At 35.9% G+C, this 19848-nt stretch overlaps 1 protein-coding gene across 2 annotated transcripts in view; it reads left to right on the forward strand.

Annotated features, from left to right (window-relative positions):
* grin2aa (glutamate receptor, ionotropic, N-methyl D-aspartate 2A, a) overlaps positions 1 to 19848 on the forward strand; it is a 233492-nt gene that overhangs the window by 133168 nt on the left and 80476 nt on the right. For both annotated transcript variants that reach the window (XM_038271938.1, XM_038271936.1), the window contains 2 exons: positions 12275 to 12441; positions 18756 to 19184. In XM_038271938.1, the coding sequence (XP_038127866.1) occupies positions 12275 to 12441; positions 18756 to 19184 (596 nt within the window). The remainder of the gene's footprint in view (positions 1 to 12274; positions 12442 to 18755; positions 19185 to 19848) is intronic.

The following is a 19848-nucleotide window of genomic DNA, read 5'->3' on the forward strand; positions in this document are numbered from 1 at the left end:
CTCTCTCATATAACAGCAGTTGTTGCCTGCTTAGTAAACAACAGAAAAGTATAAGTCTGAAGGAGGTCTTTCATCTGACCAAGAAAAAAAAAAACATAATAATAATAGTAATTTCCACAATATTCAGCATATATCTCTCCCCACACCATGTCACCTATTCTTCTCATCTATCCTCACCTTGTCTCCGCCCTCTGCTCATTTATCTTCCTGCCACTCATTCTACCCATTCCTTCTGCCCTCCCGGCGCTTTTTTGTCCTCTTCAAAGTAGGTCTCCCGGTGTCAGTGTCTTTCAGTGGCAGCAGTGATGAATCACTCATATTGCCAGCACGGTTAGCGATTACCATCACAGCAGCCTGATTCATCTCTGAGAGGGAAACTATCAGCACATTCTGTTGCATTGATTTACCCCCAAATTGGTGTGTGTCAGCGTAGAAGAAGGGGTTTTTATGATGGGGATGACATGTCCTTGGTTTCTGCTTTATGTCTTACCATCAAACTTTTTATTATTTAGTGATAGAAAGAATACAAAAAAAAATTATCTTAAAACAGAATTTTTCGAGCAAGTTTTTATCAGGTTATCTAAATATTTTAAACTGAAAATAAGGCTTTTATTGAGATCACAATGTTTTTAAGCCATTTCAGATCTAATATGCACAAAGCTATCCTGTTGCTATGATCGTAGGATTTTTATTAAATACACATCAAAACCAATTAATATAGGCCTGATATTAAAATGTGAATAAGAAAGTTTGATGCCCTTATTTTGAAATATTTTGAAGGAAATAGTTCTTCATTTAATAACATCATATGAGACATTTAATTTATATTAGATGCATTGACCAGGGCTATAGTTTTAAGAACATCATAAGTAACTACTAGTCACTAAAATCTTTAAAACTGACCTTTCCTCTGCAACTTTCTTTTGCCAATTCAAATCAATATTTTAAAATACCTTCAATAATGGCACCTGAACCTCATGATTCCCTACCACATGTTAAATTTGACTTTTTTTCAAACTCACCCATACCAAAAAACAATATGAGCAAATCTGCCCTGGCACATGCAGACAAACAGCTACTCTACATGGTTAGACCCATACATGTTAAAAGAACTTGAAATCATAAACAAAAAGACAGGATGGGTCCATGAAATGTTTTTTAGAAACTCTTATTGTCCAGAAACAAAAAAAAAAAAAACTAAACAAAAAAAAGAAATGTATTTTATTATTAAAAAAACAAATAATAGTTATAAAAGCTTGTTGGGATTACTTTAGAATCAAAAAAGCAGTAAAAATACAAGGCATTGGCTTGTCAACACTGAAGGGAATATCATAATTATAGATTTTGTTTTTTTTATTTTTAAACACACAATGTGATATGTTGAAAATGTTATCTCTTAAGTATGATGATTCCTTTAACATTTAACATTGCTGGACTCAGTATTGTGCATCATCATGTTACATGAGCTAAACATATCTTCCCACCCCTGGAAAACATATGAAGGATTTCCGATTGATATTGCAGCTAAAAACCAGCTACAGTAGATGTTCTTATTGCTTTTTATTTGCAATCTTTATGGAGACTAGCAGACCTTTTATAAGCAATGACTGATTTATTTTATCTAATTTAAGTAGTCCAAATTTGAAGAGAATTAATTGTTATAAGCATATTTAGTACTTAAATTCCCAGTTTATCCTGTTTCCGAAATTTAATTATGGACCAAATTTGGAATTACTGTCATGATGACTATAAAACCATCCTAAGTGTTGCGCTGTTTCATTTACTTTTAGTGCCTGCATGCAGGATATTCTTAAGTTTTCTATTTATCATTCTTAAAATCAGAAGTCACTTGGTATGAGCTAGAAATAAAACATAATTGCATTATCCTAATTAATACTTTAAAGTCCTAAAAATCATGTAGAAATAAGAAAATCTTTCTTAAATTAAGTGTATTTACCCTTAATTTGAGTAGGTAATTAAGATGCTTTGCCAATGGAATGAATAATTTAACTCTTAAAATACCACAAGTAGATATTATGTACTTCAAATAAATGCAATGCAGTTGTTTTTTTGTTTGTTTATCTTAAATGTAAATTGGTTTGTTCCAATGACAAAGTGTCTCATTTACCTCCTCAATTCAAGAAAAAAAGCACTTATTTTAAGAAGAAATTACTTATTTAGATGTACATTTTTGCAGTGAGATCTAAAAATACATAAAAATAAACTGTCATATATGTGAAAATCTTGCATCTCATTAGCATAAAGGTAGATGTCGGTGCTCTATACTGAAGTCACTGAGCCATTTTAGCTTTTTTTTTTTTTCTTCTTTTATGTCCCGTTTGGTGAGTCGTCCTCCATTCTGTTCATGCGATGGTTTATTTTGTGTTGTTTGTGTCTTTGCAATGAGCTCAGCATGATCCACAGCCCTCTGGCTAAGACACACAAAGCATTCACTAACTCTTACACACACAAACACAAAACTTCCCTTAAGTAAGCCCTTACCCTCTGAAGCTAGAGTTGTTCCTTGGATGTGCTTCCAGTCAACACTGTCGACCACACAATATTTACACATTAACGCACATTTGAGCAAATGTGCACTAAAGTGTTGATGTCACTTGTGTACATTTGTTCCATTTTTCTTTTTATTGGTTGAAAGCATATTATTTTATTTTTGTAACGTTAGCTCAGAATAAACAGTACATTGGATTGGAGTTAATTTACCTTTTTGATTATGTTTCCCCTGGTAAAAAGAACGGCCCTATGTTTAGCCCTGTGATTGCTAGAGTTAAGATGCTCTGATCAAAATAACGTATTATCTTAACCACATCCAATTGTAATGATCTTAACATGATCTTTAATATTTTTAACCAAAGTTGTTTTTTTCCTTTTACCAAGCCAGGTGTAAAATGCAATACAATTTTATAAATATTACAAAATAAAAAGTATAACATGCTGGATGAAATTAACCTTTACATAATGTTTAAAGGAAAGACCTTGGAAAAATTGAATATTAAAAGAAGATAGAAACATTATGCAAGGAGAAATAAAAGGGGAAACCATTGGATTTACAGTATTAAAAAAGAAGTATGGACAGGCAAAGTTTACAGGAGTAAGAAAGAGAGAGAAAGGATGTCAATCATTCCCACTGGGGCTTGGCTGCTTGTAAAAAAACCCTGTCAATAAAACAACAGCAACAATGCACACACTTCCACACATGCACACATACAGTGTGCACATGCATGATGAACTTTGAATAAGTTTCTTTCTCTCTCCTTGTCTGCTATAGTGGTCTGCTTCTATGGCAAAATATTCCATCTGTGACGTCAAATACAGCTCTTCTTAATTATCTCTTAGTGTCACTGTGTGCGTTTGCCTCTTTGTTGCTCAGGGCTTCTGCTCCATGTAATTACTATCCAGCGTACACAAAGGATATATGCTGTGCTTTACATAAAATCATGCTTTCAAAGCACTTGTTCTGCATCAGGTAGCCATTGCAGGCTCTGCTTATTGCTTTCATACTTATGCTAATAAGATTCACAAGATTCATGATATATATGCTCCAGAAATTTACAGTAAGTAAAATATTTAAGTACAGCACTGTGGGTAGTGCAGTGTTTTTTTTTTTCACTGACTACAACATAGATATGCAATAACATTTATTACTGGTGTATAAAGTGATTTTAATAAAACTGTTCTGGTATGTCACTATTTAGCCTGTTCATACAGTATAACTGTATTTTAGTTAATGGAATTTTGAATTCAATGTAGTAAAATAGTATAGCATTAGCAAGCAAAGTTAAAAAAAACTAAACAAAAATGTCAACTACATATTTCCAGTCCAAGTCTATCTATTTATATAGATGCAAGCAATTTTGCTTACGTTTAAGTGTTGAGAAGACATGTAAAAAAAAAAAAAAAAAAAAGAACCTATATTAAAAAATGTAATCTGTATTTTTTTAACTTTATTTAGTGGGTGAGAAACTTTATATACAGAGATAATTTTTTAACAAAACCACTTAGGAGGCTCCAGGCGTAGGAAATCTGAGGCAACTAAATATTTGCTCAGTATTTCTGATACTTAATCCACCAGAAACTGGACTCTGTCACAATAAAAAGCGTTCCGAAAGTATGCATTTAAAGCACAGGTACATGAGTCATTCATGTGTTGGCTTTGTTTTTTCAAACTCCAATTAGCTGATCACATTGATCCAGATGCTCCCTTTGTTTAAAGGGTATTTTTCTTTGCATGTTTTCCAAATGCTTGCTCAGTGTGAGGCTTTGTTGCAAGGTTAACCACTCAATGCAATCAGCTGTCACTGCTGGTTCAGGAGGAGTGACTCCTGCAGACAGACATAAGCTGACTACATGCAATTGGCTTAGGTAGAACAGTTTTTCCAGATTTGCATAATAAATTGACTGCTTTATATCTATTACCAAACTGGATTGCACCATATAAATGGCTTTGAATCTGTCAATGCAATTGACTTACATTAAATTGTATACTTTTAAACAAATTGGATATGTTTGTTTTGTAAAGTGCTTTGCCATGATATCTATCTAAAAATGAACTTAATTAAACTAAACTGTGAAGGTTATTGAAGTGGATATATGCACATTATAAGGCAACAGATGATGGTTGTAAGAGGAATGAAACATCATCAGAAGCCTCTGTATCTGTAAACGCCAGTTAACACAACTGTCTGAACCACACAGAGAAGCATGTCATGCTTTAACTGGAGTGACAATGTAATTGTTTATTTATTATGTTTTCTCATTGTGCAGCAAGAAGCCGTGTTAACATACATTACATTATATTGTATTTGTAAGCGAGTAATTATGTGTCTCATTCTTCAGTTTGAATAGAAATTCCCAACATTTTTGCCAAAAAGAAAGTGTTACTAAGTTATATATTTCATATATCTATTTCAGCTAAGAAACTGCATCTGCTTTTGATCAAAACAAGATTTGAATTATATATCATGATTCATTACATAATTTGCTATTATTTGCATTTGGGAGCTGTTGTCTTGGCAATTCGGTTGTTCTCCAAAGATATTTTTCTTTCTCTTGGATATTTTTGGGTCTTCCTGTTTATACCTAGCATGTGGTCACTAAGGTTTCGTTTATTTGGTCATATTATACCTTTCTCTTTGTGTTGCCACAACACAAAGGTTATCTATGACATGTATTAGTTATAGGATTTTGTTTGATATTATTATAACTAATATGTACAAGCTTGTGTTGTCTTTATTTTCCACCCAGAATTTAACCATCAGTTCCTTACAGCCTCATCTATGTGTTGCTTTTGTGATCAGAGCGACTGTGTGTTTTGAGTGTATGTGCGTGTGATCAGACCAGACAGTGCATGATGCTATCACCGGCAGAGGATATGAGGACTGCTATTTTTAACTTGTCTCAATCTCAGAGTAGACTCTGTTTCCTACATTACCTTGTGTGGTAGTTGTGTGTTTGTATGGATGTTGCTTTTGGTTGCGTTTGAGAATTTGCAACAGTGTATGATGTTTTGTAAGTTGGAAAAAGTGTGGAGAATGTGTAGAACAGAGCATAAGTGACGTAGTGATTGTGTGCGAAAGTGTATGTTTGCACATCTCAATGCCGGTAGCTAAAAGTGTTAGTGGAATGCAGACATGTCACACTTGACAAGGGTGAAATGAGAAGCAATGATTCACAGTTTTTCGATGTCACAGATTGTGAGCTATCCAAATTAGGACCAATAAAATGCTCCATAGTCAATCCATCAATTTTTTTCCCACTTCTTTTCCTGAACTACCATTTGCCCATGTGCAGGGTTTGCTGTTTTTGTAATCTCTAGTGATATTTTCCTTTTATATAGTTTGTATAGTTCAGGTTTCTTTAGTTCAATCTGAAAAACTCACACAAAGAAAACACAATTAGGAGAAATGTATTGATACAATTACTCGTCTTTTGCGCTAAGACCCAGGCAGGAAACATAGCGCTTAATTTTGATAGATATGCATGAACAGGAGTAAAGAATAGGGCTGTTTCTCCCCCCAGGCTTAAGTAGTGGTGGAGTGGAGATGGATAATGTTGGTCAGTCTGTAGACTGCTGGTTAGCGAGACGGTCTGCTGAGCTTTATGGGGAGATCCAGTGGACTGCGTAAGCTGATACTAGAGCTTCACTCAGGGACCTGGAAGATGGAAGTCCAGTTGGATAACACAGGTTGAGAGAACCTGTCCATGATGAGCAAGCATGAAGCGACAGTGGAGAGGAAAAAACTCCCCATTGGGAAGTAACCTCTGGCATAACCAGGCTCAACATGGCGGTCTTTTGCCGGACCGGTTAAGCTGAGACAGGGAACGCAGTAAGAGTCCGGGAGGAATGACACTCTGATGAAGCTTTAGCTACGATGGTGGAGGAGGGGCTGGAGGTGGGTTGAAACGGTGTCATCTGAATGAAGTCACACAGCACATCCGCTGCCTGCGCACAGGAGCAGACAGGTGCATATCAGAGGCCTTTTAAGATGAACTTTGGATGCCGATTGGCTTTTTTGGAGGTGTGGTTCAAAGCTGATTGGCTGTGTTGCAGGTAGATGAAGGAAAGCAATGAGTTTCTTCAGTTGAACTTCCGCCTAGGCTCCATATTTTAATTTATTTGATATATATGGTTAGAAAAGGGTGGCACCTTCCCCCTTTTTCGCCTCAAAACTATCTATATTTACTACATTACAGATTCAACAAAATGTGTAACACATTTTTTTTCAGATTTTTGGTTCATAACAATGGTATAGTATTATGCAGTTGTTGTAGATGGTTTGGCATCTCATCTGTGAAAATGAATCATATTTCATCACATAGCACATCAAATGTTCTATGTTGGATTGCGATCTAGTGGCTTTTGTGGCCGTTAGAGAACAGTGAATTCATTAAGCCAGCTGGACATCATTTAGGCTTTGTGTTTGATTATCGTGCTGGAAACTGTCCTCAACTGTCTAAAGATGCCCAACACCTTGTTGTCAGACCCTAGCTGACACCATGACACCAAAATCATGACAATGAACCATTGATAAAAGGCAGGATGGCTCCATGCAATCGCTTTGAATGGTATTCTTAGCAGGCAGGAGGGCCACCTGGTGTGTTACTTTGCGGCTGTCGCCCATCTGCACTTTTTTAATATTAGGCTTTCACAGAAAGCATTCTGTATACATTTGTTGATGTTTTTTTTTTTTTTTTAGCTGCTGATCCCTTTCTAGTAACTTAAAACCACTTATTATTGTCTGAGCCCTGACATTTTAGCACACAACTGCATGTGCCTGGATATTTTCTCTTTTAGCACAACACTTTCTTCTAAACATAAGTGATATTTGTCCAAAAAAAAAAAATCCCAGTAGACCCTGAGCAGTTTCTAAAAAAATTAGGCCAACCACATCATCTTCATATGCATTTACATTGCATTTCTTCTTCATAATGATGCTGTTTTAACCTTAGCAAGTCATCCTCACTATTAATAGTCTATATGCCCTAAAGTGTGTAATTATTGGCTTGGTGCTGGTTTCAGTGTCAAAGTTACCCACAGAAAATACAAAAAAATGAAACGTTTTTTAATTAAATAGATAGTAACATAGAAAAGTCCTTCTGTATACTCTATGTATGGCTCAACAGCTCTCTATATATTACAGCTCTAAGTGCGTGCTTCTTCTGCTGCTTCATGTGACGAACACAGCGACTGACAAGTCTTACACCATGACCTCCCTCTTGTGCCACAATGCTCAACCATTGCTTGCATCAGCTTCTACCACGTCTTAGCCCACACACACACCCAAGTGCATATAGCTCCACTGTGACAAATTCTCCAAAGAGAACTTGAGCCTGAGTAGAGAGTGAGGAAATCTCACTTACAGATGCAATATCATTAAAGAGCACTTGAGGATTGTTATGTACAGAAGAACGAATGAAACAGGGATCTGTTTGCTTATTTTATCTATGTGACAGAAAATGAATTCCCATTTCAAAAGCTAGGTTATAAATAAGGAAAGAATGACTCAATAGAGCATTACCAAAAACATAGACATGTAAATTTTCTCAATGTTTCTTTGTTTCTTTTTTTAAATATTAGGAAAAAGCATTTTGCACTTGCACACTCTATTAAAACTCCATCTGGGAGCGACTTTTTACTTCATTTCTCCCTGTGGAAACACATGTATGAAATGTGTGAATTTGCTGTAATGGAAAATGGAAATTCAGTAATATAAGTGCTGCTGTTGTATGAACCTGCTGAGATGTACATTTTTTCTGTCCTGTTCAATCTGTTTGTTATGATATTACCAACTTCTTTGCAAACTAATTACTTTCTGCGTGTATATTTGCAAAAGTTAAGCAATATTTTTCATTAAACCTTATAACACATATGTATGTATAATCAGGTATTGAACCAGTTGCAAGAAACATAAACTACAAAAACAAAAAATGCTTTACATTCATCACATTTTAATATGAGCAGTGCACACCTTTATTGTCAAATTTTATGGATCATAATGAAGTTTTATGACAACTCTTTAGGCTCTAGAATGATTTAAGTAGACAGGCTTGTGATGTCAGACCCATTTAAAGCTTATATAATCTGAAATACAAGCTGTGTTGTCTTTCTTGAACGTCCATTAAAACTGACACATCTTTAAGTCAAATTGAAAAATCAAATTACAGCTTTATAAACACCTACATTTGAACACTACATATTTGGATTAATGTCAGAAAAAATATCCTTTAAACTTTAAACAGGTGCTTGATTGCTCATCCTGACCAGCTTAACATGGTTATGTGTATATTGTCAATTTATTTATTCGTTTAGTTTCTTTAATCTTTTTTTTTTTAAATAATCTCTAACTGTTATGATCTTATGTGTTGGACCTTTTCCTTTTGTGTAAGTTTTTATTTTTTGAATTCTCAAGTTTGTTTTGTTTTGTTCTGTGTTGTCTAGATTTGGATCATTCTTGTATTCTTAGTTTTGCTCCTCCTTGTTATCTCTTTTCTTCAACATTTGTGTTTTTGTTTATTCCTTTGTCTAGTTTTAGTAATAGTTATTCTTTTTCTTTAGGTTAGGTTTTCCATGGCTTCAGTTATCTCCAGTCCCTTCACTTTTCCTTTAGTTTTTCCCTTGTACATTCCTTTTTTGTAATCTTTATATTTATTCCCCTTTAGCCTTATTTAGGTTCTTCTCAAGTTACTTTTTGGCTGCGTTCACTCTGCAGCCTGAAGTGACCCAAATCCGATTTTCTGCCCATATGCGACCTGGATCTGATCTTTTCATGGCAGTCTGAACAACACAGATCCGTTTTTTTTTCCATTCTGACCCAGGCCACTTGGCTATGTGGTCCTGAATCCGATATGAACCTGATCTTTTCAAATGCGACCTGTGTCTGAACAGCCAGGTCGGATTCATCCGACCTGAACGTCATTAATACCCGACAAAGGTAACTATTCTGCGTCTTGCTACGCAGAAGCGGCAAGAAAAACAACAAAAATTGGCAGATGATGATGCAGAGAGCAGTATGTTGGTTTAACCATATTGAAAAGATTGAGTTTTTATTGTCGGAAAATGCTGCTAGATTTGCGCCGGCCCTACCATCCATGTTTACTTCTGTAAACATAGAGCACGCTGGCCTGTGACGTCATTGCATCCTCTAGTGCTAGTTACTCTATTTACACCTGCCCCCTTTTAGCTAATTAGTCCTCTCATTGTTTCTGTCTCCCATGCTCACACCTCCTGCGGTCCGTTTCAAGAAGCAGGTTTAACAAATTCAGATTAAAATCTGCAACTCTAAATTGATCTAGCCAAAAGACAGGAACTCTGAGTGTTGGGTTTCACAATGGCTGCTATTAATTAGTTAAATAAATTTTAACTAGGTCAACTCATAATCAACAAAGAGGCCCACTTAGAGTTGCGTGTGCAAATAGTATGAAAAGCCATTATCAGTGGAACACAGATTTGATTAGATTGATAAGATTCTTCCTGATCAAAACTACACTCCCAGACCTAAACATAATAGCATATTTGCTAAATGGCATGTTTTTTGTAGAATTTTAGAAAGTAAAAAAAAAAAAAAAAAAAAAAAAAAACAGTTATACTAGTAAGAGTTAAGTTTTATATATATACAAATGTTTACACATTTTAATTGGTCGTTCTGACATTTATCAGCTTCACTGAAAATGTATGTATGATAACTGAAAAAAAAATGGTACAGATGCTGAAAATATTAGGAATATGGAAATCTGAAATAATTTATAGACATCCAGAATGTTTATTCTATATGTGGAGAATGTCACTTTGCTTGAAGTGGTCACTTAGACAAGTAAGAAATGTTTTTTTCAGATATCAGGAATACATATTCAGTAAAAGTAGTACTCATCAAAATGGCTTGCCATAGAGTGGTTACTAGAAAAATATTACGGGATTATTTTTTGAAACCTTCTGGCAGAAAGTGACGATGAAGAATAAACAACATTGTTCTAATATATAGAACCGGTGGATCATTTCATATGTCCCTCATGTTGATTCAGTCTTAGTAAATCAGTGGCTGTTTGTAGCTGCGCTTCAGATGTTATCATCCCAATAAATGGTTGTTAATAGTGGCTATCAGTCCCATAGAATGCTGTCAGATTGTACCAGTAGGCTCATTAGGTTGTTATCATCCAGTAAATCCTAATCCTAAAGTAATTCCTTTCACCCCGCGGAATTAATGAATCTATATATGTGTGATCTGAAAATAATTTCAGATCTTCATGCACTGTAAATATAACTAAATAAAAATGAAATGATCCACATATCTCTCATATTAAACAGACCAAAAACAAATGAATCTCATGCCATATCAATAGTTGTAGAATCCTCTCCCTATAAATATTTAATTCTCTATGAAAAACTGGCAATCATCCTTTAATAAGATCCTCATCATGCAATGTTTCTTTTTAGCTTACTGTGTACCTTAGTGTGTAACAGTCCAATTGAATGATATTTATATTTTATGCACAAAACTAAAACAAAAATCTGACTAAATCAGGATAAAAAACAACATAATTTGCTTTTAGGAGAGCGGAGACAGAGGACACACCAAGTTTAAAGAACAAAAAACCTGCTGCTGACCAGGTTTGCTCTGGGGAGAATGTTACTACGATGACTGAAACATAGGTTTAATAAACTCTCTTTTTGAATTGGAAAAGTCAGACTCTCCCTGTTTTCAGGTTTAGACAACTTAGAGTTTTCTGTAAACTTGCTTCATGAAATGGATCCTTGTTCCGTTACTTATTCTCGGATCCTTCTTTCAGGGTTAGAGCATGTTGTAGTGGACCCAAATGCAGATTAGGATAGGCAGAGATGATACTTGCAAAATTTTATGATGAAATAAAAATACCAAAAATCCATAGTCCAGAATGGATCGACAAGAAAACTCAACGACCAAAAATAACCTAGAAGACACCTGAAGAATGAAGGGGATCCAGCAAAGACTAACTAAACAGGAGGTGTATACATGGGAGACAGAAACAATAAAAGCATTTCATAACAACTTATACTTAGTGATTGTCTGAGCGATAACATTTAGCAGTTACTGTGAAACTGACACAGTAACTGCTAGACATAAGCTTTTTCCAATTCTGCAATGCACTAAAGTTACAGCTATGGCTGTATTTTCAGTACCAATGTGTTGCCACCTAGACAAATTATATATACGAAAAACTTAGCAAAAACTGTTCCTCTACCAGTATTTAATCATCCTGAGTGTATTTCATTGGGTTCATACAAGAAATGCACAATTTTAACTTAAATGAAAGGACACATTTTACACATCTAATGGTGCTTCTCTGCACTGTCCAAGCTCATGTCTGGGTTTGGCTGAATTAAGTGGCAAATGATTCTCTGTCAGATTTAATGGAGTGGATATTAGTGAGTACAACTCTCATTCCCTAGAACAAGGCCTAGAGTTCTGCAGCCTGTCTGTACCGCACCAATCCAATTTCGTCTTAATTGAATTGTTCGGAGCCCCTCGTCCATATATTTCCTTCACAGGAAGCGTATTACTTTCAGTATCTGCATGTGTTTTTATGCCTATAGCTGAGGGAGCTGGAGAGTGTGTACCCACCTTGTGCCAACTTTTAAATGCCCTGTGTTTGATGGATGTTTCTGTGATGTAGTTTGAACCTGGTGGATTAATTTTGAAAATGGAACAAAAATACAAATGAATACCCAAACTAATCCACCTTTCTTTTTCCCCATCTTTCTCTTCATTCCTCATTTTGACAGGATGTGAAGTCAACATTCTTCCAGTTTGGGGCTTCCATCCAGCAGGAGGCTCTGTTAATGCTGAACATTATGGAAGAGTATGACTGGCATGTGTTCTCAATTGTCACGTCAAAGTTTCCTGGATACCAGGAGTTCATAAACATCCTAAAGACTACAGTGGACAACAGGTAAGCCCATTAACTTTGCATTTATTTTGTTAGTTCAGAACATTTGAAAATTAGTGAAATATGTTTCTTTAAGTTTGGATAACTGCTAGCATTATCAATATTCTTAAACATTTAGTAAAGAAATGAAATTGTGGGCACATGACACCAACTTTTTTCAGCTTAAAGAGAAACTTCACGTGTAAGGTCCTGTTTAAAGATTTGTATCTTTCATTAAATCAGATAAAAAAAAAATAAAAATAAAAAAAGAAAAATATATATATATATATATATATATATACACTCACCGGCCACTTTATTAGGTACACCTGTCCAACTGCTCGTTACACTTAATTTCTAAGCAGCCAATCACATGGCAGCAACTCAGTGCATTTAGGCATGTAGACATGGTCAAGACAATCTCCTGCAGTTCAAAGCGAGCATCAGTATGGGGAAGAAAGGTGATTTGAGTGACTTTGAACGTGGCATGATTGTTGGTGCCAGAAGGGCTGGTCTGAGTATTTCAGAAACTGCTGATCTACTGGGATTTTCACGCACAACCATCTCTAGGGTTTACAGAGAATGGTCCGAAAAAGAAAAAACATCCAGTGAACGGCAGTTCTGTGGGCGGAAATGCCTTGTTGATGCCAGAGGTCAGAGGAGAATGGCCAGACTGGTTCGAGCTGATAGAAGGGCAACAGTGACTCAAATAACCACCCGTTACAACCAAGGTGGGCAGAAGAGCATCTCTGAACGCACAGTACGTCGAACTTTGAGGCAGATGGGCTACAGCAGCAGAAGACCACACCGGGTGCCACTCCTTTCAGCTAAGAACAGGAAACTGAGGCTACAATTTGCACAAGCTCATGGAAATTGGACAATAGAAGATTGGAAAAACGTTGCCTGGTCTGATGAGTCTCGATTTCTGCTGCGACATTCGGATGGTAGGGTCAGAATTTGGCGTCTACAACATGAAAGCATGGATCCATCCTGCCTTGTATCAACGGTTCAGGCTGGTGGTGGTGGTGTCATGGTTTGGGGAATATTTTCTTGGCACTCTTTGGGCCCCTTGGTACCAATTGAGCATCGTTGCAACGCCACAGCCTACCTGAGTATTGTTGCTGACCATGTCCATCCCTTTATGACCACAATGTACCCAACTTCTGATGGCTACTTTCAGCAGGATAATGCGCCATGTCATAAAGCTGGAATCATCTCAGACTGGTTTCTTGAACATGACAATGAGTTCACTGTACTCAAATGGCCTCCACAGTCACCAGATCTCAATCCAATAGAGCATCTTTGGGATGTGTTGGAACGGGAGATTCGCATCATGGATGTGCAGCCGACAAATCTGCGGCAACTGTGTGATGCCATCATGTCAATATGGACCAAACTCCCTGAGGAATGCTTCCAGCACCTTGTTGAATCTATGCCACCAAGAATTGAGGCAGTTCTGAAGGCAAAAGGGGGTCTAACCCGTTACTAGCATGGGGTACCTAATAAAGTGGCCGGTTAGTGTATATATATATATATATATATATACACTAACACTACACTAATATATATATATATATATATATATATATATATATATATATATATATATATATATATATATATATATATATATATATATATATATATATATATATATATATATATATATATATATATATATATATGTGTGTGTGTATATTTTTGTTGTTTTAACTAATTCATTCACATCTGGGTCATTAGTAGGGCTACAAGATATTAGAAAATCAAGCAAAGGGGATAATGTTGGTAAAAGTACTGAAGTTGATAGTACTGAAGTTGATGTCAAATGAAACATAAATTTTTACCAAATATATCTCTTTTTAACAGTTCTTCCATCTGTCTCTGTGTCATCTGGTATGCTAGACACTGCAATATGCATCAGATGTGGCATTCACTGTGATTAAACTAGATCTGAGACGCTGAATATGTTATTGCCACTTCATATTGCCATTTTATATTGGTGAACTTCAATGCATTTGGATCTAATTATAAACAATTATTGCATTTGAAATAGGCCTTTGGGATACTAATGGCAATAATATTGATTAACAAAATAAAAATAAGCAACTCTTTCCCAGTATTTAGATTTCTACAAGTTCTGCTGAGTTAAAATTCACACCAACCCTCAGAAAAAATCCTAGTATTTTACAATTACAAATCATCATCAAAACACATTAGTCACTACATTAACTTTAGAGAGGGTTACAGATGTATTGCTTAGCTCATCAATATTCAAGCTTAGTTCCAGAAAACCAGGTTGAAGTTTGCTGAAAGCTTGGTACAGAAGATTTCAACAAGCCAGAAAAATACTTGGAAAATAGAACCTGTTCAAATAAGGCCAAAGCTAAACTGCTTGATGTCACTTTGCACACCGTGTTTAGAGATAAAGTTGGGCTGCACTTGGCCTAAAAATCTATGGAGCTATGTCAGACACAGTTTACACTGACACTGAAAAGGAGATTTGTTATTGTGAAATCAAACATCGAAAAATCAAAAAGTCGTTTACCTAAAAGAACTTCAAAAGAAAATAAATGTATTTATAAAAATGACCAATGGGATTTATCACCTTATCATGATTCTAATTTTTATCTGCTTTTTTTTTTCCAATGAGAAAGGTTTTCAGTGACACCACAGAGGTTTTTCAGTTGGGTGTGGTTCACACAGCAAGCTATTCATGCCAATTTCTGTTCTGATATTCTCCTTCAGAGAGGCCACCGGCCTAGATTATTCTATCATAATCCTGCCATGTGTAGTGTGTAAAAAGTGATCAGGTCTCCTTTGAAGAACAATGAGACCCATCTGATTGCTAATCGGGAAAATCCAACATGTAAGATTTTCTTGGCCTGATATCCTATCATGTGTGGTGTCCCTGAGGAAGCAGTATTCCACAAAAATCATCCTCTCTTTACCTTCTCTCTTCATTATGAGCAGCCTCAGTCAGTAGCCTTGCTGTTTAATTTGGAAACAGCATATTTAGTTTCTAAAGCAATAAAAATTTAAAATGATTTAAATGAACGATAGCAAAGAAATAAATGCCCGTTGTTATGACCGACACCTTTTCTTTTTCTACTTTTTCATACAATAAGCCAATACAATACAGTTATTGTGTCTGCCATTTGTTCCCCATGATTGTTTACTTCAATCTCGTGTTTGATCTGAATAGGGCTGGGTAAAAAATATCGATTTATCCGATTTTTGATCGTATACTTTACATTTTTGCAAAATCGATGTCTAGGAAATGAGATCAATTAGTACATGACGTTCACATTCAAATGAGCAGGAAAGATGCACTCAAGATTACTTCAAGGCAGACAGCTGCAAATATAGCCAATAGGTTGACTGAAGACATTAACAAATTGGGGCTGACCAGCAAACACCCTGCAGTTGTTAAAGACAATGCTGCAAATATTGTTTGTGCAGTAAAGATAATGCAGCTCATGCATGTCTGAGTGAGTGAGGCTTTACTTTTTCACTTTTCATAAACAAGTCTGCACTTATGAGACAGTTTTGTTCAGATCTCAAGTTTCAACTATTTGATTTACAAGTTTGCACTTTGTGTTTATGACAGGAAAAAATAAAATACATGAGTATTTTGAAACACAGTTGAACCACTTTCATTATTGTAAAAACAGATCGAATCGAAATTAATCGATTTAGAACTGTATGAATCAAAATCGACTTGATTCAGGACTTTGGCGAAAATACCCAGCCCTAGATCTGAAGAGGTTTGGCAAATTTTCTCTCTGACAGCTAAATTTTCTGGGTAAAAACTGTGGGTTGTCCTTGTTGTGTGGTTGGAAAGGGCACTTAAAGATGAAAACTGTTTTGTCCCCAACTTTCTATCCTCATATTTGGGGTCTCTTAGGTTTTGAAAATCCCCTGACATTTTTAAATCTTGAAGTGTTAATCCACCTTTTATTATGTCACTGAAAGCTGAGGCAGGGTTAAACTGAGAGCTCCCTTAGGGCCAACAAGTTTTATATCATTCTTTTTGCGTGCTCCACCTATGGCAGATTGAGGTTTAAATGGACTCTTAGTGTTTGATTTTAAAATGTTTGGTTTTACAATATCATAGCCCCATTTTATTGTCAAGGTAAGGTATCACAGATTTAGCTCCCAACATTTAAAAAGAGAAGTTTGCAGGTGGGGATACGGTTTGCCCTTCTTAAAGCAAAGTCCCAAACACAGACAGCTAGGAAAACTCTTAAATGAGCTCAGGGGGAAAAAGTGAAGCTGGCATTCATAGATCAAAATGAAAACTTAAGTAAGTAACTGAGGATCAGAGTGTATAGAAATGATCCCCAGGGCATTAAACACATAAGGGAAGGTGAAGTCTCTTTGTAGATATAATTTCAAATCAAAATGAAGGCCATCCTAGAAGACAGATATGATCTAACACTGAATATGATGCAGCTGCTGTGCAGACATGCTGCAAAATGTCACTCAGACTGGTAGCAGCGCCCATCACAGCCCAGCTAGATCACATTCTGCAGAAACAGCACTGCAAGAAAAGAGGTTTATGTTTATGAGTTAACATCCCTTCTGGTAGTTCTAGAGCAGAACTCGTTATAGGTGTGCAAAAATCTATGATAAAATACATATGATTTTATCCTTTTTTATCTTTCTATCAGCTTATACACATGTTTCTGTTTTGATTTTATTTCGCACTCGGCAAAATTAGTGTAAGTTTGTAGGTTGATCTTATTATGTATTCTACTGGAATACTTTCCTGTCTGGTGACTGACTTTTTCTGTTTGGCTTAAGTATCCCCCGGTATTTGACATGAAATCAGTGTTGAGTCAGACTGAGGTTAAGATCAAAACCATCATCCATCCATCTTCTCTCTCTTATTCAATCAGGGTCACGGTGGGCCTGTACCTGTCAGTCTATGGGCAAGACCCTGCTAGACTGTCACAGGGCAACACCGAAACATACAACCATGCACACACACCTCAGGACAATTTATGAAAATGAACCTACAAGTCATGTTTTTTGGTCGGAATACGCTGAGAAAACCCACACATGCAAAATCAATGCAGAAAGACCCCAGGCCGGAGATCGAACCCAGAACCTTCTTGCTGCAAAGCAACAGTGCTACAAACTTGACAGCTTTGTAGCCCAAAAATGAAACCTATTAAGATTTAAAAATCTAACTTTTTAAATGGCTCAATAAAAGATCAGACTTAAATGGAATTGAGAATTTGTCACAATACTTTAAAAATCCTTTGGATGATGTTCTTTTTTCAGTTTACCTGACCTTTCTCTATTTTGCAAAGATGATTTGGTAAACCCTTTTGGGGTATTAAAGCAGACCTTAAACTGACCTAGCTGGGGTCAAATTAGTCATATAGTGAGTGCCTACTTCCCAACTCAAGCTTTGACATTTCTGGTTTATGTGTGATTAGGCTTTAGCTGGATATACTTAACATTTCAAAACTATTGAAATTGTTTTTTGCATCATTCCTGTATTTTACACTGGTTTTAGAGAGATGCCATAGAAATGCCATATGAAATATAGGACACTACCTATCAGCTGGCTAGAACAGCAAACGGGTGGAAAATGTATGAATCAGCGTGTTTGGTATTACTTCACAATAGTCATGCATTGACCTTACTAAAAGGTATATAAATCATAAAATGTGTTACTTTTAAAAGGAGAGCTTCAAAAGGTTAACAGTTCTCCTTGAAAACTGGGACATGCTAACATCTTTCCATTCAAATCTGAGTAACTATAAATTGAAGTAATAGACAACTCTGTCATAGTTATTACCATTCTTATATTTTTGGAGCTATGGGAATAAAATTTTACTCCAACTTTTCAGTAAAATACTTTAAAACTTGTTTTATTGGGGTGGGGGGGTCTGTGTGTGTAACCATGATGTTGTTGTCCTCAAATTATACATGTGATCAAGCCCTAAGATGACGACATAAAAAAAGGTTCAATGTTTTTAAATGCTTTTTCATATTTTTTTTTTTTTTTTAGCTTACTTACACAGTTTGCGCTTTTTGACTTTAATCAGTACCGATCACTAACCGATCTGTTAAGTTGGTGCTTTCTGTCTGTAAACTAAAATCTGCTCAGACACATTTCCCAGGATAGACTTTAATATTGACATTCCATTTAGCTTTAATATATTTCCCCTGACAGTAGGCACCTTGCACCTCTCAGGATTCATGCCACAATGACCAGTAATATCATCTATGATGGGTACTTACTGCTGCCCCAGCCGACACTCCAACAAACTTAATCTTTTAGATGAATAGTAACATTTTACTTTTTTTTTTTTCAATTTCTTTAGTTTTGTGGGATGGGACCTGCAGAATATCATCACTTTGGATGCCGTGGAGGAAGACAGTCGGTCTCAGATCATGCTCAAGAAGGTGCAGTCTCCAGTGGTTCTGCTCTACTGCTCTAAAGATGAAGCAGTATACATTTTGGAGGAGGCACGCTCTCTGGGCCTGACTGGATTTGGTTACATCTGGATTGTGCCATCACTTACCACTGGGAACCCCGAAATAACACCAGAGACATTTCCATCAGGGATGATTTCAGTGTCATATGATGACTGGGACTATCCACTGGAGGCCCGAGTTCGTGATGGACTTGGGATCATAACATCTGCAGCAGCAGCCATGTTGGTGGAGTACGGTGATATTCCTGAAGCCAAGACATCCTGTTATGGCCCGATGGAGAAGACAACAAAACTGCCACCTAGTGCTCTCCACAAGTAAGTGTTCCTATTGATCTCTTTTGGTGTTCATCTTGTAGATACATGTTGTCTAGATTTAATCAAGTGTAGTGTATTTACATGAATAATCACAGATATTGGCCTTATTATTTCTTTGAATTAGATAATAAAGCGTTCTTAAAAGTTACAATTATAGCATCTTTGAAGCCTATGAATAATAGCATTTGGAAAGAAAGCAGGGAAATTCTAATGTGTTTCTCATCAGATATATCCTGGTTCATGTTATATTTTAGTTTTATTATGTTGCTTTTCTCTTTATGGATAAAATGGCTTCTAGTGTTTATAGACATGTTGGAAAAATCCATGAATGTAAAGGACTCCATCAATTTTACACTTAAAATCCCAGGAACTTCCCCAAGAATAAAATACCCCTATTTGCATAGATGCTCACAGTGAAAATCAAATCTCATTGTCTGTCTATTTTGTATAAGGTGCCAATGTTGTGTCAGTTTATAATTAAAATGAACAAGCTCAAAGTTCAGTTCAGACAGATGAAAATTAACAAGTTCATGTTCAAAAAAATTACCTAGTTCACAAACCTAGAAATGAAATAGTTCTAGTTCATTTGATAAATTAGGGCACAATCCTACAAAATAGAACATCATATTTCACCCTTTAAATGTATGATCGTGATATATATAGA

This window comes from Cyprinodon tularosa, unplaced genomic scaffold (assembly GCF_016077235.1).
Source record: "Cyprinodon tularosa strain WSP-4 unplaced genomic scaffold, ASM1607723v1 ctg811, whole genome shotgun sequence".
In the NCBI taxonomy this organism is placed as follows: Eukaryota; Metazoa; Chordata; class Actinopteri; order Cyprinodontiformes; family Cyprinodontidae; genus Cyprinodon; species Cyprinodon tularosa.